The sequence below is a fragment of the Rattus norvegicus genome, chromosome 10, assembly GCF_021556685.1.
Source record: "Rattus norvegicus strain SHRSP/BbbUtx chromosome 10, alternate assembly SHRSP_T2T, whole genome shotgun sequence".
Lineage (NCBI taxonomy): Eukaryota > Metazoa > Chordata > Mammalia > Rodentia > Muridae > Rattus > Rattus norvegicus.
In genome coordinates this window covers 100,505,560-100,531,948 of record NC_141543.1, presented here as the reverse complement: position 1 = coordinate 100,531,948, position 26,389 = coordinate 100,505,560, and the positions used below count along the sequence as shown (strand labels likewise).

General features: G+C 48.7%; 1 protein-coding gene across 1 annotated transcript in view; it reads left to right on the top strand.

Annotated features, from left to right (window-relative positions):
* Rgs9 (regulator of G-protein signaling 9) overlaps positions 1-23,024 on the top strand; it is a 73,840-nt gene extending 50,816 nt beyond the window's left edge. Inside the window, exons 13-19 of the mRNA NM_019224.2 lie at positions 708-823; positions 6,291-6,378; positions 7,611-7,749; positions 9,609-9,694; positions 12,492-12,609; positions 20,808-21,292; positions 22,608-23,024. Of these exons, the coding sequence (NP_062097.1) occupies positions 708-823; positions 6,291-6,378; positions 7,611-7,749; positions 9,609-9,694; positions 12,492-12,609; positions 20,808-21,292; positions 22,608-22,758 (1,183 nt within the window). The 3' untranslated portion in view covers positions 22,759-23,024. The remainder of the gene's footprint in view (positions 1-707; positions 824-6,290; positions 6,379-7,610; positions 7,750-9,608; positions 9,695-12,491; positions 12,610-20,807; positions 21,293-22,607) is intronic.
* Positions 23,025-26,389: the final 3,365 nt, after the last annotated feature.

Here is a 26,389-nt window from a genome sequence, read left to right as displayed (position 1 = left end):
ATCCCTTTTCTGGTTATCTGCATTCGCCTCTTCTAGATGTTTCGTGCAGATGACATCATAGGTTGTGTGGTTTTTCATTAGGCATTTTTCGCTTCCTGCTAAACTCTCAGAGTTTATCCACACTGTAGCGGAAGTTAGCATTTCAGTTCTGTGTCAACGAAGCTCCCTGCGTGAATGCGCTTCCCGCACGCCCATCTGTCTGCGGAAGGACATGTGGGCTTTTCCCAAGTGGCAACTATCGTGACCAATGCTGTCACAAGCATTCATGTACGTTTAGGGTGAAAGGGAAGCTTGCTGAGTGACAGGTGCTGACTGGGTAGCTGTGACCGCAGCATCCAGTGACCAGTATATCACTGGAGTTCTAACCTGGCTTGAAGGTGGCAGTCTGACCCTTCACAGATTGTTTTAGGACCGGGATCTTTTCCCTTGAAGGTTTTTGGGACAGGGATCCACTGGGTTGTGACTCTTCCTCAGCCCTGGGAGGCCAGGGGACTTGGAGGCTTTGTCCTCCTAGTAAGTGGTGACGTAAATTGTGTCTATACAGAGGCCAGGGGCAGAGCAAAACTGAGATCAGGTGGAGACATTGGCCAACGACCTCATGAAGGTCGGTAGAGGTTGATACCTATCAGGAAGGTTGGTAGACCTGTCTATCACTCCCACCCCTGTCTCCCAAGGAGTGCCACATTTACCAGTCAACATCCTTGCAGGGTGGAGGTCCCAACCAAGATGCGGGTGGAGAGATGGGCTTTCAACTTCAGCGAACTGATTCGAGACCCCAAGGGCCGGCAGAGCTTCCAGTACTTTCTCAAGAAGGAATTCAGTGGTGAGTTCTCTTTTCCTCCTTTCCTCCCTCCCGTCCCCTCCCCTTTGTCCCTACCCTACCCTCCCTCCCTCCATTCCGACATCCTCTTCTCTCTCTCCCCTTCCCTCCTCTCTGAGACAGGATTGCATGTAGCCCAGGCTAACTCTGAACTCTCTATATAGCCAAGGATAATCTTTAAGTCTCGATTCTTTTGGCTCTACATCCCAAGTGCTAGAACAACAGGCACGAGACACTCGACTTGCTGTTACGGGGTTCTGAGGATTGAACCCATGGCTTGGTGAGTGCTTGGCAAACACCCCAGGGACTATGCAGCCTCCCCAGCGTTATTTTTTAAAGCTATTCTCCCTTTGATGGCCAGCCTAGACTTTTAGGAGTTCCGCAGTAGGCACCTCCATATCTTGTGAAGGCTTTGAAACAGGGTCTCTTGCTTTTCCAGAAGTAAGAGTTCAACCTGGACCCAGACCTTCCTTGTACATGGACTCAGAAAGTCACTGTGTTCTGAGGTAGGGATCAGGGCAGGGGAGTGTTACATCCTCTCTACAATCTCCTTAGCCTCATTCACAATTGCCGGGGCTCCATCCCTTCTCGGCTTCCCTCATTTCGTTGCCAGAGTTCCTCTAACCCACTTCCCTGACCTGTGGTCCTCTACCCTCACTCAATACAGCCTCAGAGGTCAGAAAGCCAAACAAGTGAACAAGCTAGTTTCCCAGTTTCATTGGAAGCCCTGTTGCCTTTAGCTTCAAAGTTCTGCAGATTCAACTCAACCATGCATATCATCTCTCTCTCTCTCTCTCTCTATATATATATATATATATATATATGTATATATATATATATGCCAACATGTATGTGTATACCATATGCCCATATGCATGCAGTGCCCATTGAGGCCAGAAGGGGCGCCATATTCCCCAGAACTGGAGTTAGAGTTGCAAAGGGTTGTGAGCAGCCATATGGGTGCTGGGAATTGAGCCCAGGGACTCTGGCAGAGGAGCCAGTGCTCTTAACTGCTGAACCATCTTCCAGCCCAGCACAGATAGCTTTAAACTCCTGTATACCCGGACTCAGGCCAGGAATGCCTTTTTAATTGGATTGAGTTGCAGTAGCTCTGGTCTTGAAAGCTCCCCAGGTGGTTGAAGTGTAACCTCTTGCCCGGGTTTCTTTCGAGCCTTCAGAGGATGTGGACTTCAGTGAAGGAATTCTGTCTCCCAGTATCTCATGCACTGAGAAACATCCAGGAGCATAATGAGGTCAGATTAGAACCAATTACACATTCAATTTCTTTGCCACTTTCACTGACATATTGGCTTTTATGGGATTTACTTCTCTGTCTGTCCAGGCCCATCACCGGGGAGCTTCATGACTGGGTTTGAGATTCCAAGGATTATTACCCTAAAGCAGTTAGTCTGGGGACCTGCTCCTGAAGCAAATCATACTGGATGTGCTTTGGTCCAGATGGCGGCCCCATACAGAGCATTGCATTAGAGCATGGCTTGCTGTAAATCATTCTCCCTAAACAAGCCTAATTCCGCAAATGTAATAACCCTCGAAAAGATGGATGAACAGGAATGGGTTCCTAAGCTCCCAATGACTAAGTAGAAATGTTGCCATCTAGTGGACAGTAAGTAAAATAGCATGCTGAGCTTCAGCTATCCGTCTCTTGATAACAGCAAGAATCTAGAAAATTTTCCTTGCATCTCTGAAACTATATTATATAGCCAGTCTCCTGAGGAGACTCAGAAGGATTCATGTATGAACAGGGAATAGAAACCATCGGTTTTCTTATTTAATTAAAAACTTAAAATTTAGGTCTGACCCGTATGAGATTCACCCCCCACCCCCACCCCTTTAAATTGTAGTTTCATAACTCAAGCTATCCTGAGGTCCAGATTCTCCTGCCTCTGTCTTCCAAGTGTTTGTTGTTGTTGTTGTTTGGGTTCGAGACAGCAGGTCTCTGTGTAGCCCAGACTGGCCTCAAATTGGCGGTCTTCCTGTCTCAGTGCCTGAAGCGTTGGAATTGTGTAGCCCACACCCTGGGCTCAATCCAGTGACTTTGCTGTCTTGCTTGGTCTTCTGTGTTCACTGAGCCATGTAGCTGCCAACACTAGCTAATTCTGTAACAGCTCAGGGAGAAACACCTTACCCACCGTAAGTAATTCCCAATTCCTTCCGCACCCACTCCTCTCCTTCAGTCTCTGTGGATTTGGGATTTCCGAATTCTCTTGGGATGGGGACTGTACAGTGTGGACCTTTTCTTACTCCGCCTTCTACACTCTTCCATTGTCTGAGCACAGCGCCTGTATTCACCCACCCGTTAGTTCGTGGGGGTTTTAGGTTTTTTTTTTTTAACTTAGGAGCATGGGTGTTTTGTTTGCAGGTATATATGTACTCCATGTGCATGTCTGGTACTCCTAGAGGCCAGGAGAGGTGAGCAGGCCCTCTAGAACTAGAGTTATATATAGATGACTGTGAGCCGCCACATGGGTGTTGGGACTTGAACCTGGGTCCTCTGAAAGAGCAACAAATGCTCTTACCTGGGGAGCCCTCTCTCCAACTCTTGAATTTGGATTGTTTTGGCTTTGGGCTTTACAAATACTGCAGTGAGCATTCTTATCCGTGTTTTAAGGCGTAACATTTAATGTTTTGAAATGAGTGTGTATAAATACTCCTTGTGTGCATGCATGCATACGTGGGTGCTTGAACACTTGTCTACCATTGAGTGTAGAAGCCTGAGAGATTGACCCCAGGAGTCCGCTTTGGTTTTTCCTCTGTTTTATTCATCAGGTCAGGGGTTCTCAGTTGAACCCAGGTCTCACTGATATGGCTAATCTGGCTATCCAACTGTCTCTACCTCCCCAAGGGTAGGATTACAGGCAGACTCCCATGGCCACATTAATTTTTTTTTTTTACTTAGTAAAAAAATGTGTAACAGAAAAAGTTACCATATTAACCATTTGAGTGCACTGTCTAGTGAGCAACAAGTGTATCCACATTTCCAGAACGTTTTCATCATCCCAAGTTGAAACTGTGTACTTAACAACTAACCTCCCATTCTCCCCATCCCCCACCCACAGTGACCACCATTTCACTGCATGCCTTCCTGAGTCTGACGATTCTAGGTTTCTCATGCAAGTGTAATCATAGGATTAGTCCCTTTGTGTCTGGCCTGCTTCACTTAATATAACCTCTGACCTACTCGGCATGCTATGGCCGTGAAGAGACACCACACCACAGCAACTTGTAAAAGAAAACATTTAATTGGCGCTGGCTGACAGAGGTTTAGTCCAGTACCATTATGGTGGGGCGCATGGTGGCATGCATGCAGGCAGTCATGGCGCTGGAGAAGTGGCTGAGAGTTCTCTCAGGTAAGATCTCAGTCAGTCACTGGATTGGCAGTCAGGAGGAAGAGAGTGGCTCTGGGTGTGGAATGGGCTTTTTGAAATCTCAAAGCCGATCCCAAAGACACACTTACTCCAACAAGGCCACACGTCCTAATCTTTTCAAATAGTAATGTGCCCTGATGACCAAGTATTCAACTCTAGGATCCTACAGGGTGGGGTGGGGTGGGGATGCGGCAGTCTCATTCAAACCACCACAATGTCTTCAAGGTTCATTTACGGAACACCGTGTTCTAGCTTGTTTTCTAGAAGAGGGACTGGGCCCTCTTCTATAAATAATCAATCAAGAAAATGGCCCACAGATATAGCACAGGCCAATCTGATTGAGGCAATCCCCCCCACACCCCCTTCTCTGAGATCCCCTCAGATAACTCTGGGTCGTTTCCAGTTCGTAGCTGAAGCTAAGGGATTCGTTCATGGCAGATGTGTCTGTATTCCACAGGTGCTCCTCCTCTGTTTACCTGTTGTTTTTATGAATCATTGCTCGCTTAATTTAGTTATAAGGGATTAACTTTCTGTAAGCAAGGGGTGTGGACGTCGGATCAATAGATTACTGAGGAAAATAATTGGCCTGTGATTTCTGTCCAAAGAATCTTTGCCTCAGAAGTTAGGGGGCAAATTCTAGTGTAGAGTTATGCAGCCTCTACCAGTCTGACATAACTGGGGGTTTTCGGGAAATACTGTGGAAGTCGAGGAGAAGGTCCTCTGGTCTATTAAATGGCACCACAGCACTGCAGAGTGTGAATGTGTAGGTACAAGTATACACACACACACACACACACTCACACAGACATACACACACAAATACACACACACTCACACACACATACACACTCTCACACACTCACACTCACACATACACACCCATACACTTGCACATACACACACTCACACACACTCACACACACACTCACACACACTCACTCACACACAGACACACACACACTCACACACAGACACACACACACACTCACACACAGACACACACACACTCACACACACATACATACCCATACGCTTGCACACACACACTCACATACACACACTCACACACACACTCACATACACACACTCACACAGACATACACACACACACTCACACAGACATACACACACTCACACACACTCTCACACACACACTCACACACACACTCACACAGACATACTCACACACGCACTCACACTCTCACACACACACTCACACACACACACACATACAGGCACTGTTACTTGCTTACTGATGATACCATATTTATTTTCTCTGGTAGAATTGATACATGACATCATTAGAATGTTTGTAACAACACACCCTAATGCTTTTTGGGTTCAGCCAATCACTGGAGAGTGAATGTGAAATTGGGAAGGTATTAAGGATCTGGGGGGTCTTTTTTTTTCTCTCTCTCAGTCTAGAGGAGCAAAATCCTTCTGATTCTCGTGACACTAAGTGCCCCTATTAGCCAGGCATCTTCTAAGCATCTGTTATCAGCTTTCAAACAGTCCAAGGACTTTTGGGCCAGCAGGCAGAAGTCACGTGAGCGTGAGACTCAGCCAGAGTGTAGGAAGCTGTAGAGAGGAGTCCTACATTCTCATGAGCCTGTGTGAACTGTTCAGGAAGTGTTTGCCTCAGCTGACTTCTCGGCCAGAAAGAATATGGGAGCCGGTAAGATGGCTTGGTGGGTAAAGGCGCTTGCCGCTCAGCCTGATGATTTCAGTTCAATCCCTGGGACCCACAGGAATGGGTTGTTAGGACTTGTGCCTGGAGGGCAGAATAGCATCCACACGGTGAGTGGTTAAGTGCTTTACGCATGGTGGCAGCCAGTCCAGTTTATGGCAGAAGAGACTCATGACCAAACCATTGCTGGGACCCAACAACCCCCCACATCCCAGAAGTGAGACATGGCCCCTTCTCTCAATCAACATGTAATAGTTTGATGTCCCCGTGCTCAGTGACTCGACATGAGGGAAGATGCTCTCACCAAGTGAGTGGAGCCCACCTGACCTTTATCTCCTCTTCCCTCCACTCATTTCCTGCCCGGCTTTCATTTTCATGAGCTGTCTTCCTTATGCAGGGGAGAACCTGGGATTCTGGGAAGCCTGTGAGGATCTGAAGTATGGGGATCAGTCCAAGGTCAAGGAGAAGGCAGAGGAGATCTACAAGTAAGGCCTGACAGAGTCTTGGTGAAGCTCCAACTCGTGCATGGGGAGGGAATGAGGATTGGGGGAAGTCCCATAACCTGGTGGCTGGCTGGGCTCTGGGATGCGCTACGCCATAAATGCCTCCCTGATGTTTGAGGGGTTTGAGGGTTTTTCTGAACTAACTGAGTTGAATGGAGGAATTTTCCTATTCTCATGGGTGTGTGTCGAGGGATTATGAGAGCAAGTCATAGCAATTAGTGTGTGTGTGTGTGTGTGTGTGTGTGTGTGTGTGTGTGTGGTGGGGAGGGAAGCTAGGGATAATCTGTTTCACAGGCTATCTTAGACACAAGAGAGTGAAGGGAAGAGACATCTCCATGTGTGAAATAGTGATTCCAGTTTGGGGTGCAAGTGTGAACGGGTCTCATTCTAGCCTCCACTCACCTGCTCTAGTAACAGTGTGGGTCTTTCTGACCCGTAGCCTGGGAGACATCCCTGTGCCAAACCCTACACAGAGCTACAGGACTTGAGAAACTCAGCCTACCTCAGGGTTGCTGGCTCAGGGTTGTTAAGGTGGTCACACCATGGGAGCTGGGGTTATGGCTGCCCACCCTCTCGAGTCAGCATTAGAGATTCATATCAAACTTGTTTAGCCTGGGCTATGGGAGAGCAGAGGTTCCAGAATGCCACTTTAGAGGTGTCTGTACCTAGCTTCAGGTTGGCCCTAGGGTGGAGGTGAGAAAGGCGGAAGGTTAAGCGGTTAAGCTCAAGGTGGACTTTTTAAAAAATATTTAATTTTTATTTGTATGTGCACGTGTGAGTATGTGACTGTGTGTGTGGGGGGGGGTTGTCAAGGTTTCAAGGTTCAGAAGGGGGGTCTGGATTACCCTGGAGCTGGAATTACAGGCAGTTGTGAGCCAGCCAGTACTGGTTCTGGGTATTGAACTCTTGGTCCTCTGCAAGAACAGTTAGTGCTCTGTTGAGCTATTTCTCCAGTCTCCTTAGAAGTTGATTCTCCCTTAAATTGCAAAGGCCTCGGCCACCTCAGTCCACCCCTCCAGCTTCTGGCTCTCTCTTCTAGAACATGAAGGTTAATTATTCCATAATCAAGTTGGCAATGGTCATAGCTGGCATTTGGGAAAAGCTGACTGACATCCAAAGTTTAAACTCTTCAGCGTCTCCTGAAGTCCGCGTGGGCCTTTTGTACCCGTGCACCTCGGGTATCTCCTTTGATGGACATTTCCCTTCCCCTGAAGGCTGTTCCTGGCACCGGGTGCAAGGCGATGGATCAACATAGACGGCAAAACCATGGACATCACCGTGAAGGGGCTGAGACACCCCCACCGCTATGTGTTGGACGCGGCGCAGACCCACATTTACATGCTCATGAAGAAGGTAGGCAGGGGGCGCTGAGGGTGCTCAGTGGCCAAACCCATTCACAGTAACCAGGAAAGCTCCTTAGAGGTGGGAAAGGGGAGGTGACATGGATACATGTGGATACTTTGTTGCTAGTTGTATGAGACAAGACTGCCCGCTGTTTCCTCTTCTCATCCACCAGCCTAGACCTTCTTTGAGGGCTCCCCCCCCCTCAGAAAATCCCCATAGAAACTGTATCTATGGGCTCCTCAGGCTGTAGGTATGTTGCAGGTGGTATCAGGAAGACAGATTAAGATAATTGCCCAGAGCTGTTGAAAACTTATGGGCAACACATTTGTCCTTAAAAAGATCCTGAGGGAGGCTCCTCCAGAGTCCGGTCACAGTACAGGTGGAGTGAGGATGCCAGCTCCTACTCTGACAGATCCAGATGCCTGGCTCTCTGACTTTACTGTGGATGGTCACAGTTCTCAGGGCCCTGATCAAACATAATATTGGAGGGTTTAGCGTCGAGACTGTTCAGTGCGGTTGCAGGTAAACCTCGTGAGAATCCAGGTAGCTTCTGGATCATTGCGAAATGGAAGGGGGGGGGGGAAGGCTTCCAAGGACTTGTTGTGAGTAAAATAAGAAGACTCTGAGAGAAAATCACTTTCTGAAAAGTATTCCAAGAAATTAATTTGTGTGTGTGTGTGTGTGTGTGTGTGTGTGTGTGTGTGTGTGTGTGTGTAGGCATGTGTGTGGGGTCTGAGAGCAACTTTATGGAGTCAGTTCTCCTCTGTCACTATGAGTGGTTTTGGGCCATCATACTTGTTGGCAAATGCTTTTTTCCAGTAAGCCATCTTTCTGGCCTAGATACAGCAATTTTTTCCCTTCGATTTTTAATTGATTTATTGAGTGTGTGTGTGTGTGTGTGTGTGTGTGTGTGTGTGTGTGTTTGTGTGTGTGTTTGCATCACCAGCACCCCACATCCAAAGCTGGAAGGCAGAGACAGGAAGGTCCCAAAGGGTTTGCTGGCCAGGTTAGCTGAGGCAAGTGAGCTCCAGGCTCAGCAAGAGTCTGCCTCAAAAGTAAAGTGGAGAATGACGGAGGGAGATGCTCAGTGTGGACCACTGCCTGCATGTACACAGACGCCCAAACCCTCCTGCCACACATGTAGACTAGCTGAGATGAGGTAAGGCACCTCGCTAAAGGAATGCTGTATGTCTGTAGTCTCTAGGAGCTAATACATCTTTGAGATGCTGGGTTGCTGTGGCAGGCATTCCCCGTGTTAGTTGCCAGTGGAGTTTCCAGCTGCCTGGGAGGTTCCAGGCAACTGGGGAGCAACTTCCCTACCCTGCTCAGATCCTAGGAATCACTGCCCCCAAGAACTGCCTAAACCCTGAACCTTTCAGTATTTTGTACTGTAGCATCTTCCTTTCTTCCCCAAACACCAGGCAGAAATGGGTATGAATGGGGTTAGAAGTGGGCTCCATCTCCATGGCAACTAAGGGTGGGAGGTTAATGCCGCTTATCTCTGTTAGCTTCAGCACAGGCTCACAACTCTGAGGATTTTAGTGTTGAGGGGTGAATATGGATTGTGGTCCTAAAGACTCGGGTGGTTGTCCCATCCTTCCGGTTCATGATTAGGCAGGACCGGGGTGGTCCCGGGAATGTGGAGTTCTCTGGGAGAATTTGACATTGCCTGGTCTTGGGTGCCACACCCTAGAGCCACTGCTCTCAACACCTCCCTAAACACCTCGCATTCAAAGAGACCCATTCCCTTAACATGGCTGTCCCACCAGGGAAGAGCTCAGAAATGCGGGCAGCAGCACGTTGCACTCTGCCTGGCAGAGCACACACACAGTGGTTCATTGCCTCTGCTCTGCTCTTGTTCCCGCCAGGATTCTTATGCTCGCTATTTGAAATCTCCGATCTATAAAGAAATGCTGGCCAAAGCTATCGAGCCACAGGAAACCACCAAGAGAAGGCAAGTGGAATGTCTTTAATCGCTGGCTGCCTGCTGTTCACTTGAGAGACTCGAGGCTCTCTTTCTACGAAATGGCTGGAGTGGAGCGATTTGCTTGATGACAATGTTGGGGGCTGGAAAGGCTTGTGCGGTGAATGAGTGCCTCATTTGCTTAGAAATGCCCTCCAGCAAGATTCCCCTAGTAATTGTCTCCGGTACGTTAAGTTTTGTTTCTCTGAAGGGCCCTGGTTATCAGACCGACAATTATGAGCATCACGAATAGAAATCTGATTTTTGTTGTTGTTGTTTTGTTTTACTACCCCACCTCTCTACCACCAAATCTATGAGTAAGAATTAATTAAGGTCCGCCCTTGTAGCTCTGTTGTTTCAAGACCAGAGTGGGGGCATTGCACACTGAGAGAAAATGCTCGGCGGGAGAAGCAAACAGTAATACTCCCCAAGTGTTGGAATCTCTGGAGACTACCTTCTAGAAATCCCTTAACTAGCTGGACATTTCTGTCCCCTCATCTTAAAGAGACACCGGGTCAGTGGATGATGCCACATTCTGAGGAGCAAATTGAACTCTTTTTTTGGGGGGGGGGGCATAAGGATTATTTAAAGATTTAAAGAGTAAGGAATAACAGTTTGAACAAAGCTGTGAAACTCTGCCAGAGTATTTTTTGATATTTGGACCATGTCCCCCCAAGCCCCCATGGTTAAGGAATATTTCTGTTTGTTTAACCGATGCTGGGACCAATTCCAGCGTCTTCGGTCAACCTGAAAGCGGGCGTGGGTGGGGCGGGGACGGGTGGGAAGGAGCCAGACTGTCAAAGGAATTTGTGAGAGAATATGCCACCCTGTTTTTGAAGATGATAGTCCACTGAGAGGAACAAGGGCTTGTGGCAGTGTTCTAGGGTTACAGAGAAAGGAACAAAGTCTAGTGGCACTCGGAACTCGAATAGAGATCCACAGTAACCCAGAAATCGTGACAGAGATGAACTGGGGACAGGATAGGAGATTGGTTGTCTCATGCTCCTGCCCTAACGTTTTGTAAGTTGGGGTAGGCATGAGAATTCAGAGAGGATCGTTCTTGGGCAAAACTGGGTCCTTGAGTGCCTGGGCTGTCAGGGACCCCTGCCGGAGCACTTGACTTTGGACATCACAGTCTGGCGTGATATCCCTGTTGTGAGATCGGTGTGAATGCTCAGACAGTGTGACCCTTGACTTGTGTCCAGGTCGGGGTACAGGGGGTGGGAATCTATTCCATGGCTCACAGGTATAAGGGAATCTATTAGTAGTTAAGGCACAGACCTTCTTTTTGGCAGAGTTGACAGCATAGCTGGTGCCCAGTTCTTAGAATGAGCATCCTACCTCCGTGGTTCAGAGACAAGGGGTATTTCAAGGAGAAATTAGGGGTAGGTCCTGGATCTTTGGTCTGTTGTTGCTGCAGAAATGCTAGCTCCCCAAACCTTTGTGGGCCCCTGAGGCTGTATGTCTCAGCTCCATGCCTTAAGCTCTTAAAACCTTGCCCTGACCCCTAGGATGTGGGAGTCAGTTTGGGCACAGGAATCCATGCTGGCCTTGGAACAGATTTCTCGTTCGTTCCGAGATATGGCATGTGGGAAGGGTGGCTGCAGCCTATTACCTACTTACCCTCTCAGGAAACGGCCACTGAGGCCCAGCCCTGTGGGACAGCTCAGCTTTCTCTGTGTGTGCACATGTGTGTGAAGACCGGAGGACAACCTTAGGTGTTAGTCCCCCCCACCCCAGCATTTCTTTGTTTTGTTTTTGTTTGTTTGTTTTTTGTTTTTTGGGGGGGCTAGAACCTCTCACTGGCCTGGAGCTAATTCGTTAGGTCAGGCTGGGTGACTCCCAAGCACCCCAGTGTTCGACATACTTCTCTCTTCCCAGCCCTGGGATTACAGTCCTGCATTTCATCTAGGCTCCGCCTCACCGTTACCTGGCAACAGCCAGGTGTGCCTTACTCACTATAAAAGGGGCTGCTTGCCCCCTTCTCATTCTTTTGCTCTTCCTCTCTCTTCATCCTCCTCCCCTTCTCTCTCCACCCCAACCTTTCTGCCTTTTTCTGTCTTTACTCCCTCAACTCCCCTCCCCATACCCTAACTAAACTCTGTTCTATACTCTACCACTGTGTGGCTGGCACCTTAGGACGAGGCCCCCCCTTAGCATGGGCCCGCAGAGGCACCCCCTTCCCCTACACCATACTGCACCTCCACCAGACATATCCCTGGCTTCTTTTCCTTCTTTTTATAAAACACAACACTAACCACCACAGCATTTTTTGTTTGTTCGTTTGTTTTTATATGGGTTCTGGGGACCAAGCTCTGGTCCTTATGCTGTCAAGGGAGCTATCTCCACACCTTTGGAGCTTGGCTTTTTAAACAAGTTCTCGGAACCCTTCTTTCTTCTTCCTCAAGACTCAAGCTCTCAGGCGCCTATCCCCCAACCCCACCATGCCCTTCTGCTTCTTTGACGATCTTTCAGAGATCACGTTGAGATCTTGAAGATCTTGCCATGACATAACAAGTCGATCACCCATCACAGTAGAAGGTGTCTCTCTAACCATTATCACCGTACAGAGAATCTTCCTCGTGCCTCCCCTGAAGTCTGGTGTCATTTATACTCACTATGGCCCCAACTGTTGGGCCATGGTTCTGAAGGTCTTGGAAGGTCACTGGGAAAATGAGGGGACATGTCCAAGCTCTAACCTTCTAGCCCAACCTCCCCCAGGCTTTGTCGGTGCCACTGGGCAAGCGATATGGTTTCCTACCAACCACTTGCCTATCTGTCTTTGTAGCTCCACCCTCCCATTTATGAGACGCCACCTACGCTCCAGCCCAAGCCCTGTCATTCTGCGGCAGCTGGAAGAAGAAGAGAGAGCTCGAGAAGCAGCCAACACCGTGGACATCACCCAGGTCATGAGCAAGCTGGACCGCAGGAGCCAACTCAAAAAGGAGCTGCCTCCTAAATGAATGTCTGCTTCCTGGGGTTGGGGTGGGGATCATCGTGCACTTCAGAGAGGCACTTATACCTCCCCCCAAAAAGGATTAGTGTTCAGAAGGTTCATGCTTTTGTCAGCAAAATGTAGGGTTCGGAGGGGACTTCCCAGATCAAGAGTTACCCGGCTTTGTTTTCCTCCCCCCAGGTCACAAAGTTAGTAGCAGTGCCCACCTACCTTGCTTTAGGGAGTTCATGTGTGAGGAGCATAGGAGAAAAGACATGGTGCGTCACCTTATCAAGAAACTGGCCCTGCACCCTCCAAGGCTACTTTTTCCAGGAGTGTGTATTTAGAATAGCGGTGTGAAACGTTTCACCCCATCTCTCCAACTTAGATGCCTTTTCTGAAGCAACTTGTGATCCCTCCACATGGCTCTTTTAGGCCTTTCCCTGGCCTTCCCTGCTTTACATCTGCCCAGGGAGAGACACCTTTCCTAGTGAGCTCGTTCTCAGCCATGGTTACTTCTTTTCTTTCTATTTTCCCATAATGTGTGGATAAATAGCTTATAGGAATGAAAGGTATGGTCCAGAGGAGACGAGGAGAAATGTCCTGTTGACAGTTTCTTGTGGTTCAAAGAAGAAAGGCAGTGATGTTGGGACCAGCGGGGAGGATGGTGGATAGCAGATAGATTTCTGGCAATATTTTCTAGATTTTGGAACTACCTTTCTCTACAGCTATAGACTATGTTGCCTCAGCACTCAGGGGAGAGGGCAGCTCAGTCCATGACTTCCAGTCCCCACAAGGGTATTTTTGAAGATGAATATCCCCCTAATTACGCAAAAGAGAATGAGACCAGTGTAAGAGAGCAGTCTTCTAAGGTGGGAACTCACACATTCCACACATTTACTGAGTACCTACTATGTGTGGGGCTTGGATGAGCAAAAGCAACACTGTTCTTCTCTTATAGAGCTTGTGGTTCAGGCCCGACAAAAGAAGGTAAGCTATCAGGCAGCCTCGGTGGCACAGCAGTGGGCCACGGACTTGAGCGGCATGCTGTAGGGAGCGTTTATTGTTCATGCGGATGGGGTCGTCTCCGTGGCCCCGAGGTTCTTGGCTTGGTCTTCCCCTGTGTCTGGAATTTGGCTTACAGACGCTTAAGCTGGAAGAAACAGGACACGTCTGCTCTGTTTCACGTGCCTCATCCTCCAACAGCCCTGACTAGGCGTGGTCTTAGGTGGTGGCAGAATTGCAAGGGACAAAATGGAGATGCATGCCTATGGCTTCCTATGGTCTCACCCATCTTTTATTAGGCAGAGAAAGTCACAAAGTCCTCTTAGATTAAAGGAGTGAGGAAACAGGGTTAGGGATGCAGATGGCTGGGTCGAGTGTTTGCCTTGCATGCATAAAGTCATGGGTTCAATCCCTGTCACCATAGAAAACCAAACATGGTGGTGCACACCTGTAGTTCCAGACCTCGGAAGGTGAAGACAGGACTATTATGAGTTCAAGGTCATCCTTATATGCATAATAAATTTGAGGCCAGCCTGGGCTACATGAGACCCTGTGTCTAAAGAGGGAAAAGGAGTAGGGAAATAGACTCTATTCTTTTTAGTAAAAATATGTCAGAGACCCATTGAAAAACACGTGGATACAGGAAGTGTATAGAATTGAGTTCACTGTAGTAACTGTTAACTAAAAACAGGATAAAACCTGTTGAATAGGTTACGAAGGAAGCGGGTATGATACCATGATAAGGAAGTTGTGTCCCGAGTAGACTTAGGCCACTTTGAAACAGTGACAGAGGAACAGAGGATGAGAAAGAATTGTCACAGGATGTGGACCAAGCAAGGAGAGAGGGATTAAAAGGACAAAGCCCGGGTGTGGGAAATGGTTCAGAGTGAACTGAAAAGTCAGGTGAATGGAGTCTGGTGAATGAGGAAGAAATGGCACAAGACAAGGAGCTAGGTGGGCGGGACTAAGAGAGGTGGGCGGGGCCAGGCCACTCAGGACTGTCTAGCCAATACAACTAGTTTTTGATCATTGGTTCCATGCTAGCAAGATAATCCCAGCCCCAAAGGGGAGAGCAAGCATTTCCAAAGTTCACAAGTTACTCTGAGACGGCACCAAGAGACGTGTTTTTAAAAAAATATTCTTTTGGGTATTTATATTGGAGTTCCCCAGCAGAAGCTTCGGGTTATAAACTGAGTGATATAAGGAGAGGGACAAAAATCTAGCTTCCCTCTTGGAGTCTAGTGCCCAAGACCTAGCAAGATCTATACTTGTGTGTCACATGACTGGATGGATGAATGAATGAATGAATGAATGAGTGAGTGAATGGATGGTTGGATGGATGGATGGATGGATGGATGCATGGATGGGCCCTGGTCCCAGTTCTAACACAAGCCATGTAGTCCAGAGCAACTCACAGCGCCTCTTTGCTCCCTACTCATTTATGGAAAGAGAAAGACTGTCTCAAGATCATTTCCAAAACTGGGGTACCAATTTTACTTGAATATTTAGAATAGGAGGAGGAAATTTAGGTAATTTTTAAAAATTTACATTAAAACAACCATAAATATATTATGAAATAGAATGCAAGATGCGCATGAATTTTTAAGGCCAACGTTGGAGGCATCAAAGTCATTTCGTGCTTGGCTATGCAGGTTCAGGCGCTGGCCCCTTAAGACTCCTGGGGGATGCATGTTTACCCAGCTCTCCTGCTGTTTGGCCTACTTAAGTGGGAAAGTTGGGGAAGCATGAAGCCAGAGAATGTTTGCTGTCCCTTCTAATCAGTCCACATGAGCTGAGATCACGCCAGCAGCATGGCGGAACCGATGAGTTTGTCATGAGCTCCTCAGGGCTCCACTGCCCAGATCCTATGCATCCTTGGTCTCTCCATTTTGCCACCCCACTCCCCATCACCTGTGCTTCTCAAACCCATCATTCTCTGAAAGACAACAGTGTGTTGTTTCGGGTTCTTTCCCACATATATGGGAATCTACTCAGTGTTGGAGGTACAAGGTCCTAGGATCGGTGAGAGTCACGGGCGGTAGAGTGGGTGAGCATTCTCTACTCAGTGAATGAAAATATAGAGATCTGAACATCATCCAAAGGATAGGTACAAGATGGCAACAATTGACAATCCACAAAAACGAGGAGGAAAAGGAGGAGGAAGAGGAAGAAGAGGAGGAAAGGAGGAGGATAGAGGGAGAGTAAGAATGCATGCAAATATATATATAATTTAGTTTTGAGACAAGGTCTTAATATATAGCTCTGACTGAATTGGAACTCACTATGGCTACTGGAGTGGCCTTGAACTCATAGAACTCTGCCTGCTTCTGCCTCCAAAGTGCAGGGACTAAGGGTATATACCACCGCAAGTGGCTCTTAAAGAGCAGTTTTCTTTTTTTAAAAATAAGGATCAGTAGAAGATTATGGGAGATAAAAATGTGTAAAGTGGTCTTTGTGCTCAAGAGGTTGATGCTGTGTGGGTGCAAATGGCTATACCACGAGCCATGGTGTGATTAGGGATTTGTCTGTGTTTAAAACTTAAGCCAGAGTAGGGAGAGAATTGTTTGGCCTGAGAGAAGCTTTCAGAAGCTGTGCCATCAGAAGATGTGTCAGGCTTAGGTTAGGTATGGTGGCACACACCTTTAAACCCACACTTGCCCGTGCAGACTTCTATGAGTTAGAGGCAGGCCTGCTCTACATATGGCTTCCAGGACAGCCAGAGATGCACAGTGAGACCCTTTCTTAACAAACGGAAAGAACAAACAAACAAAAGGAGGCTCGGGCTCCGGCACCAGTTTTCTTCTGTGCATCACAACCACTCAGCCTCCCACATGCTCTTCAGGCTCTGTTACAGGCCAAGCATTGTACAGTCAGGAACTGGGGTGTGGAGACATGGGTGAGGAGAAGAGAGGAGAGAGGTCCCTATTGCCTACTTACAGTTAACAGGAAAGACAAGAGTGTGGGCAGATGAATTCTAGGGAAGCCCCATGATGCTTTGGGAAGTCACATTAGGAACCACTAGCCTGTGGAAGAGTAAAGACTTTAAGGTGACTAGAGAGGCCCTACAGTAGGTAGTTGATGTACGTGGCTAGGACCAATGGGTAACCTGGACTACCCATCCTGGAAGGCTCTATTTATCATCCAGCTCCCAGGACTTCATATGTCTGTGTGGCCTCCATGTACCTCAACTCCAAGCTTCAGCTCTTCCCCTCTCTCACTCCTGCCTCACCTAAGTGTCAGAGCCTGGGTCTGACCGTGCTGTCTCAAGATCTATAAGGAGATTCACAGGCTTGGTGGCTAAGGGGCCAGATATTCTTTTCTAATTCTTAGGTGTTAAAGAGCATCTGTGGCTGCTGCCACAGCTCTAAAGGGGTCAATGGCTCCTGTTAAGTTGCTACCATGAGCAAAGCTAACAGCAGCCCCTCGGGGCCCATTTGTATCTCAAATGGCACATACTCAGATAATGTTATTACTGTGCTTAAATCACTACAATAACATTTATTATGTCATGTTCTCAGACACCATCTCAATTTCTTAATGGAGGAATTTAACCACACCACAATCTTCTCTGCCCACGGTGGCTAACTATGCTAGATTATATTATTTTCCTAAGGTTATGGGATGTCCTTTGTAGAATTCTATTTTCCTGTTTGACTTTTACAGAAAACATTGCTTTCATTATGGGTATTAAGTAAAAGACCCAAGAGCCATGGGCAGGAAAATAAGAGTAAAGTACTTAGAATCATGGCCGACATATCAGAAACGCTCAACAAATACTGATCGCTGCTATTTTGTTACCATCAAAACTATCACCCTAACCATCACTACCGTCAACATCATTATCGCAATTATTACTATCATTGACGTCTTGTTATCATCATCACCACCTCAATCACCATCACCATCCCAATCATCATCATCACCCCAATCACCATCTCTGTCACCACCCCAATCATCATCATCACCCCAATCACCATCACTGTCACCATCCCAATCACCATCACCATCACCTTGCCATCACCACCCAATCATCACCAACCCAACCACTGTCACCATCAGTACCATTTCCATCATCATCACCATCATGGTCATCATTGTCACCATCATCACCATCATCCTGTCACTACCATTGTAACAATCCCCACCACCATCACTCTCCACCACCATTCCCACCATCCTCACCATCAGAATCAACATTACCATCACCTCCACCACCACCAGCACCACCACTTCTGTAACAGAAGCAGCACCATCATCACCGCCGCCAGCACGATCACCACAACTCCTCCACCATCATCACTACACTCCCTGTATGCCTCACAGTCTTGAAGTGAGCAGCTGCTCTCTTCTGTCAGTGACCTGTTATTCTTTCTGGTTTACGTATAAACTGAGGCAGATTCAAATCATTACCATCCCAAACCGTCTTATCTCTCTGCTGAATCAGTGTCCTCTGTGCTCTCTAGACAGCATTCGGTTATGTGTGAGGTATTGTATCCTCTAATTACAGCTTCTAAAGACTCATTAGTAATAATGTTGGGACCAACAGATCAACAAGTTCTGTGACTGAAGCGAGGGCCAGTCCCAGCCTAGGACAGTCTTGCACTAGACTGTGTTCAGTGGGATGGGTAGCCAAAGAAATGATGGGGTCACCTAAGTTGTCTTTTACGGGACCAGCTTCGCTTGCTCTTGGAGAAGAAGGGAAGGGGTCGACAGGAAGAGACTGAAGGGTGGCTGGGTCCTTGCATGCTGGACATGGCCACCGGTTTTTGACTTCTCAGCTAGATTCTGATGGACGCCGAACCATCTGCTTTGTCTTCCATTAAAAACTCTGTGATTTCTTCGTGTGTCTTCCTGTTAATGTGCTGCCTCATTTCATGCTCCTGCGGTCCCTCTCTCTTGCACAACAATAAAAAAAAATTTTAAAAAAAGGAGCTGCTCACACCAGCTCTAAGCTAGGTTCTACTTTGTCTGTGTCCTGTCGCGTTTCTGCGTTCTGCACCACTTGTCTTGCATGCCGTGGCTTCGCTGCTCATATCATCGGTAGAAGGCGCATGAACTGGAGGGCTGGCTTACGGAGCGCAAGCCCGGGCCTTCACGGGAAGGAACAGAGTGGAAACACATGGTTTCCTGTGAGAAAGAGCTAGGGGAGAAAAAACTGTCCTGCATCAACTAGGAAAGTGGCCATTTGCCCGGGAGAGGCCATCTCAGGCCAGGTAAGTGACGAAAAGACAGTGGCCAACGTTTAGTTCTAGGCTCTAGGAAGGGGTGAGATGGGGAAGGGAGAGAGAGAGGGAAGGAAAGAGGAGGAGAAAGGAAGAGTCAAGCCACACAGTCTCTGTTAAGTTCCTTTATCTCCAGGAGCCTCAGACTTCTTATCTGTAAAGCGGGGTGATCTCTGGAGTTCATGACATATTCCAAGGCAGAGAGGTTCAGATGCACTTAGTAGGCACCTTACCCAACCCTCTTCCTCTCTCCTCTCTCTTAGTTCAATTCCAGGACATAGAAACTACACAGGCAGGGTGATGGCCCACACACATTAATAGGGACAGCAGGGGCTTTTGGGTCACACAGCGAGGCTCAGAAGCACATCTTGCCATTGTCTTAATTTCCTATTGCTGGGTAACAAGTGAGGTCGTTCTGCTCAGCTGCCCTAGAGTCTAGCTGACTCTACACTGGGCCTGGGTTGTTCGAATGACTGTGAGAGCGGGCCTCACTCTGAAGTTAGTAACCTCCTGCCCAGGGCTCTGGCAGCCCCCTTCAGTCTTAGGGTCTGAGCAAGACCTCTGTGTGGCTGTTGCAAGGAAGGTCTGTCCCTTATTGTAGTTCTTTATGGACCTCTCTTGGGAGCAGTAGTGGTTCAGCTGTCCCTAAGACACCACCCACCTCTCCTCGGGGCTTCTGTTCATGCCAGGCTGGCCTGTGGTAAATGCCTACAGCAGGCCTTCAGAAGGGACCCAGCAGCCCACAACAATTGACCCTCCTCCGTGACCTACAAAGGAAGAGGTAGCGGCAGTGAAGAGCTCAGGGAAACCTCTGCCTTAACTTCCTTGCTCAACTTGGAAAAAAGCTCCTTCAGGTTCCCTGAGCTGAAGAAAATGGCACACCCTCCCCTTCTGCACCAACACTCTGAACTCTGGGGCCATGATGGCCCGGACAATGAGATCCTTCCTTTTTCTCTGCTGAATCACAGAATCAACTGTAGAATTGCTTCTTTCCTGTGAGCTCCTCAGGTTCTACACACAGCCTTTCTCTCCTCAGTTCCCAGGCTGAGGGGGTACCTGGGCAGGTGCTAGTATTGGAGCCCCTAACACTTTGCCAGGGTGGACACAGGTGGGTGTGGTCTCAGGTGTGGAGGCCAGCAGGGCACCAGTTGCAGGTCTCCCCATTTGCACTGATCAGTTAACATTAAACTGTTGCAGTTAAATGTCTGGGTGCGGATGGCTCAGTGGGAAAGCACTTGCCTAGCGTGGGCAAAGTCATGAGTTCAATTCCCAGCAGAACACACACACACACACACACACACACACACACACACACAACAACAACAACAACAACAACAACAACAACAACAACAAAATAGTGTCAAATCCTCCAGGTCTAAAATGATGGTGTTTGACGAAGAGGTGACCTGGGGGTAGGAGGGACAAAAAGCTTCTGGAGATTTGATTTGAGGGGTAATCAAGTTTAGCAGGGTCACACCCCAGCACCCCAGGACTGGAAGAAAGTCAGTTTGTGGCAGATGGATTCTGGCAAGAGGTGTTTGTATGGCTGGCCGTGCCACTGTCACAGGTCCCTCAGGGTAACCTTTTCAATCGATCCCTCCTGGAGGCACCCAGAACAGATTGGCATCATTGGAAGGAGATTGAGTTAGATGAGGATAGTCTGTAAGGAGATCTGGTTAGATGAGGATAGCCCATCAGCCCTGGTGGCTAGAAGGAGATTGAGTGAGATAAGATTGTAAGGAGCTCAAATTAGATGAGGATAGCCCAACAGCCCTGGTGGCTGGAAGGAGATTGAGTGAGATGAGATAAGATTGTAAGGAGCTCAAATTAGATGAGGATAGCCTATCAGCCCTGGTGGCTGGAAGGAGATTGTGTTAGTTGAGATTAGCCTGTCGGCCCTGACATGCCTCCTTACTGAACTTCCTTTTCTCCTTTCCCACAGCCAGGTCAGCACTTGGCTCCCAGCCCTCACCTGGCCGTGTACACAGGGACCTGCGTGCCTCCCTCTCCCTCCAGCCCCTTCTCACCATCCTGCCGCTCGCCCAGGAAGCCCTTCCCTTCCCCAAGTCGCTTCATCCGGCGGCCCAGCATTGCCATCTGCCCCTCGCCCATCCGAGTGGCCCTGGAGGGTTCTTCAGGGCTGGAGGGCAAGGGGGAAGCCAGCTGGTCTGGTGCCAACCCTGGGCCCCCAGTCACTGAGAGCATCGAGACCTCTGTAGACCGCTCACGACCACACAGCCAGCCCAGGGCCCCGCTCAAGGCCCGCGCTGCCCTGTCCCTTGGCAGGTTTCTGAGACGGGGCTGTTTGGCATCACCAGTTTTTGCCAGGCTCTCACCGAAGTGCCCTTCTGTGTCACACGGGAAGGTGCAGCCTCTGGGGGACATGGGTCAACAGCTGCCCAGGCTGAAACCCAAGAAAGTAGCCAAGTAAGAAGCTGGGGGAGGGGCTGGTGTTGTGTGCATGTGGACAGTGGGTGTGGGTGTGGGTGTGGGTGTGGGTGGGGTCTGTGGCTTCATGGCAATGATGGAGGCGCAGGGCTGAAATGAGGACTGTGGAAACCAGTCAAAAGTAGCCTAATTATATCCCTAAGCGGCCAAATGTCCCCCAAACCCAGTCCCATCATCTCTCCCTCTTCCGGAGATGGGAAAGAGGCAGGAGTCTTTTTATTTCTTTATCTGTCCATTTCACACGCCTGCATTTGAAAGGGGCTTCAACACTAACCACAGGCTATCTTGTCCCCAAGACATGATTCCCCAGGGACTCCAACCCTTTCTTAAACCTTAGGTGTCATGGCCTCTTTGGTCCTCACTGACACCTGCCTGCTCTCCTAAAGGGCCTCAAAAGGATATTGGTTCCTGTGGTGGTTAAAGTCATGAGTGTCAGCTTCCAAGTCTGAAATCTGAGAACCCCAAGTGTCCCGAGGCAGCCACTGTGCGCACAGCACAGCAGAGGCCTAGAGGAGTGTTTGGGATCCACAGTGTGCTGGGATTTACAGGGTGCCCCAATCCACAGCTGGGGGGGGGCACTCAGAGGCACCCCCAAACCAATCGACACAATCCTACAGTTGGCCCTGCCTGAGTTCAGAGAAAAAAAAAGGTTATGCAGGAGCCTTAGGTTGCTATGGAGACCCAGAGAGCATGGTCTTTTCAGTGCAGTGAGTGTGGGGACAGCAGGGAGCACTGGCCACTGTCCCCTTCTTGCCTGTGGCTTGGATGAGTAGGAAGGGAGGTTGGATCTGTTGCTTTAGGAAATGATGAGGATGAGTTTGTCGATTCTCCTCAGCTGGCCCTGCTGGGAGAATGTTCTAGCTCCATGGCTACTGTCCCAGTTCACATATGGGCATGGGGCTTTGAAAAGGCTTCCTTTCCAGTGTCCCCAAGAGACAGTTTAAAGGGGTTGAGGATTACGTGCTGGTATGTCAACACTACAGGGGCAGCCTGATTTAATCAAAACCATAAAGACTGAAAACCCAAATATGGTGTATTTGGGGTTGTCCTTGATTCAACAGAAAGATATAAACTCCAGTTGAAGGAGTCCCCAGAGCCAGCGGCTGCAGACGCCACTCTGGGTCAGTGTCTGAGGCGTGCTCGTCCTTGGGACTCTCGCGATCACGTGATCGTGATTGCCTGTCTCCCGGCGATCACATGGGGATTACCTGCTGTTCCCGTTCATCCTCTTCACTAGGTTTTTCTTTTCTTTCTTTTCTTTTTTTCTTCTGTGTGTGTGTTTGTGTGTCTGAAGCTTTTTCCAGATCAAAATGGAAATGCCTACGGACAGTGGGCCCTGCCTGATGGACTCGGATGACCCCGGAGCAGGAGAGTCTGGCGACCAGACCACGGAAAAGGAAGTCATCTGCCCCTGGGAAAGCCTGGCGGAAGGGAAGGCGGGCTGAGCAGGGCCGTGCGCCGGAAAGATGGTCCTGGCAGACACCATCAGACCTGGGGCACACTTGCTCTCAAACCCAAGTGCATTAGGATGATATTGGAGAACTGGAAAAAAACGAATGGGGTGGAGTCCAATGGAATGGGCGTGTGCTCTGGTTGACTCCCAACGGCCACCTTTTCCCTTTCACTGCCTTTCCCTTGCTTGGCCAGACAGGCATGTGGGCCAGAAGACGTCCCTTGCTGCCTTAAAATCAATAAAAGGGTCATCTGGAGGATTTCCTTGGATTGGGGGCACTGGCATATTCCTGGGTTTATTTATAACCCATTGCTTGTGAGTTAAACTCAGGTCTTCAGTTTCGTGAGTTACTTCAGAGAACTCCCTCCCTTTTGGAACTGATTTGGACAGGATGATTTCATTGACTGAGTTCCACAGTGGCAGTCCCTCAGGGTGGCAATGCCCAGAAAGGGCAATAGTTAGGCTACGGGTTACTTGGAACACTGTACTCTCTAAGAGGTTCACAAGACAGGGTTTGTTTGGGGGAGGATAGAGCATGTGTCCTTCCTTCGTGCCTTCCTTCGTTCTTCCACCTTTTCTTTCTTAAAATTATGTGCATATGTATGAGACTCCATGTGGGTTTGTGCACACCTGAGTGCAGATGCCTGCAGAGTCCACAAGAGGGCGTTAGATCTCCGGTACCTGGAGTTATAGGTGTTGCTGAGCTGCCTGACACCGGTGCTGGGAATCAAACTTGGGTCCTCTGGAAGAGCAGCAGGCCTTCTTTACCGCTGAATCATCTCTTCAGCCCATAACTACTACTCCCATCCCTCTGTCAAAACATCCACCAAAAACAAGGGTTTATTTTGCCTCACCATTTGCAGATGCTTGCGTGGGAGACGTCATGGTGGCCAGAGTTTGAGGCAGCTGGTAGCATTGTATCTGCTGTAAGAGCTGGATGGTAGCCCTCAGTGTACCCTCTCTTTCTGTTTAGTCCACGACCCCAACTAATGGGATGTCGTGGCTCTGTTCATACGAAGACTCATCGTCAGGATGGGTCTTCTGTGTTCAGGTCAACTTTTCTGGGAAATGGATAGATACAGAGGGATGCTTGCCAATTGACAGTGCAGGGTATCCATCCCAGAGCGGGACCTGGGTGAGAGGGAAGAGCTAATGGTCTAATGCAGGGATGAGTCAATTTCAAGAATGTTTTAGGCAGGCCACCCGTAGGGCACCCTTGAATCAAGGCCATTGTCCGAGAAGTCACACGGAGCCTGAGAATGGTCCTACATCAGTCTTCAGTTGTGTATAGTCACCATCTGGGACCTGCAGGGTTCTTGGAGGGACCCTCGCTGCAGCAACCAGATTTTCCACCACTGCTCCTTGCAGCAGGAGTGCGAAACACTGGTTTTTCCTCTTCTAATGCAACAGGCTGGAGGTGCGGACCTAGCACTCTCTGCTCACCTCCCCTGCAGATATTCATCCATTTGCTAGCTGAGCCCCTACTGGGTGTCTGGCACTGTGCCAGGCCTGAGGAGCTGATGGTAAGACTTCTTGAGCCATGGATTCATCTAATGCTTCTCAACCGGGTCAAATTTGTCTCCCTCTATATGTTGGATGGTGCCTGAAGACAATTTCGAAAGTGAAGATTGTTGTAGCGAGTGGGCATTGCTACCAGAAGCCAGTAAGTAAAGGCCAGGGATGCTACAATGCTCCGAACTCCTAACAGAAGACTATCTGTCTAAAATATGAGAGGCACCACCACTGAGAAATCTTGGTTCCTATTGGACGGTGAGGAGGGGACACCTTAGCAAAATCTATTTGTTCCTCTTCCTAATATGACCATATCGAACAAGTCTCCTTTTTTAAAATCATTTTTTTCACCAGAAAAGGGAAAGAAAAACAAATGACCAAACAAACAAACAAACAACTTGGGAGTTTGAGCCATATACCCTTGACTTTGGTTTCTGCCAGCCCTGAGGTATTGTCCCACTGGTTCCTCCAGGGATTGTGGTCAGAGACTCAGGATTAAATGCTGAATAAAACAGCTCTTGACCTCACATGGAAAGTCCTTGAAGGAGAACGTCTAGTGGATTACTAAACCACTCATTACGTGGCTCTCTTTTAGCCCTCAAGTGCATCCGAATTCAATTAGCAGTTAAGAGCCCCTGACCTGCTTTCAGTCTCTGACAGCTTATCATATGCGAGACATAAAGAGTGGGGCTGCTCAAATCTTTCTGTATGTGCACTTCTAAAAATGAGTATTGGGCAGGCGTGTGAGCGAAGCTTGACCTTGCCAACCCCGGCAGGGCAACGGGTAATGCCTCATCGCTTCAGGGAACCTGCTCATCTTAGATTCCACAAAATCTCTACTACCAGACCCACAAGACAGTCACCCCTCATCATCTGTCACTGAAATCGTGAAGTGGAAGATGTGGTGCTGGTTTACTTGATGCCTTGATTTGCAGAACCACCTTAAAGTAGGATCGTGAGGCTAATCCAGACCCATAGTCTACCATCAACCCGTGTGTCTAGAAACAAGGGGACTCTCAAGTTTGGATTTCGGTATCTACGCTCAAAGGGCAATACTTCTAAGCCTTTGCAATCCTGAAGAGAACTAAGCCATTCTGGATCCCCAGAACTAACCACAGAGGGCTCTGGAATCCACTGGTTGTACCAGTTATAGACCAGTCAAAAGTTCGGTAGGTAGGAAAAGTTCAGAACCTCAGAAGGTAGGAAGTGGTTCACATCTGCAGAGTTTCCATCTCACACATGAGCTAGCTGCCCAAAGACAGGAGGGTCCAGGGCAAATAGAGTCAAAGGACGAGAAGACACTCAGTTTGTGTCACGTTGGTAAAACACTAAGCAACATAGCTGGTTTTTCACTAGCTTGAGTTGCATAAAACTCGACAGATGACAAACCCTGAGAGAGGTTCTGAGTTTAACCCCAGGAGCGAGCCTGCTCTCCTTGCTCTGTACTCAGCTTGGGAACTGGGTCCCTGAGGGAACATAGGGTTCGACCTCTTTTCTGATGGGGACCTTACTTCACTTTGCTCATCTATGAGTTGTGTTGTGTCTGGGACTGCTTGGAAGCATTTAAATGGTCTCCTCAGCAGACTTAAGAGAGGGTGGAGCACCTCTTTCTCAGTAGATGAGTTTGCGAGTGACTTCCAGACCTCCATCTTGGCTAGGCCTGCCCATTAGGGGACAAGTGGACGGTACCTCTGGTGTGTTCTTGCTTTTCAGTTTACAGCAGAACAGGGGGGCAGAGTTTGAGCTCAGCAGCTAATTCCACTCGCCAGAGCCTCAGAGAAATACTTGTTTTCCTGCCGTTGACAGCACGTTTCTCCAGGGACCCCCCCAAAGCAACTGCCCCTTTGCCCTCTTGGCATCCGACCTTCGGATGGCCCGTAGAAATCTCTGAATTCCTTAACCTGAATGGATGATGTGCTTGTTTGCTAGAAATAAGGAGTGTGGTGGTCATATTTTGGGGTCTCTGGGTGCTGGATTGATTATCTGCGGAGGGTGTGTGAGGGGACTGGGGATCCTTCAATACTTCTGACTCAGAGGCCCAGCCTGCCATGGTGGGTGTCTGTCTTCACAGTTCACCAGAAGAGGGAGTCTCAGGCTCACAGATCCTCTAA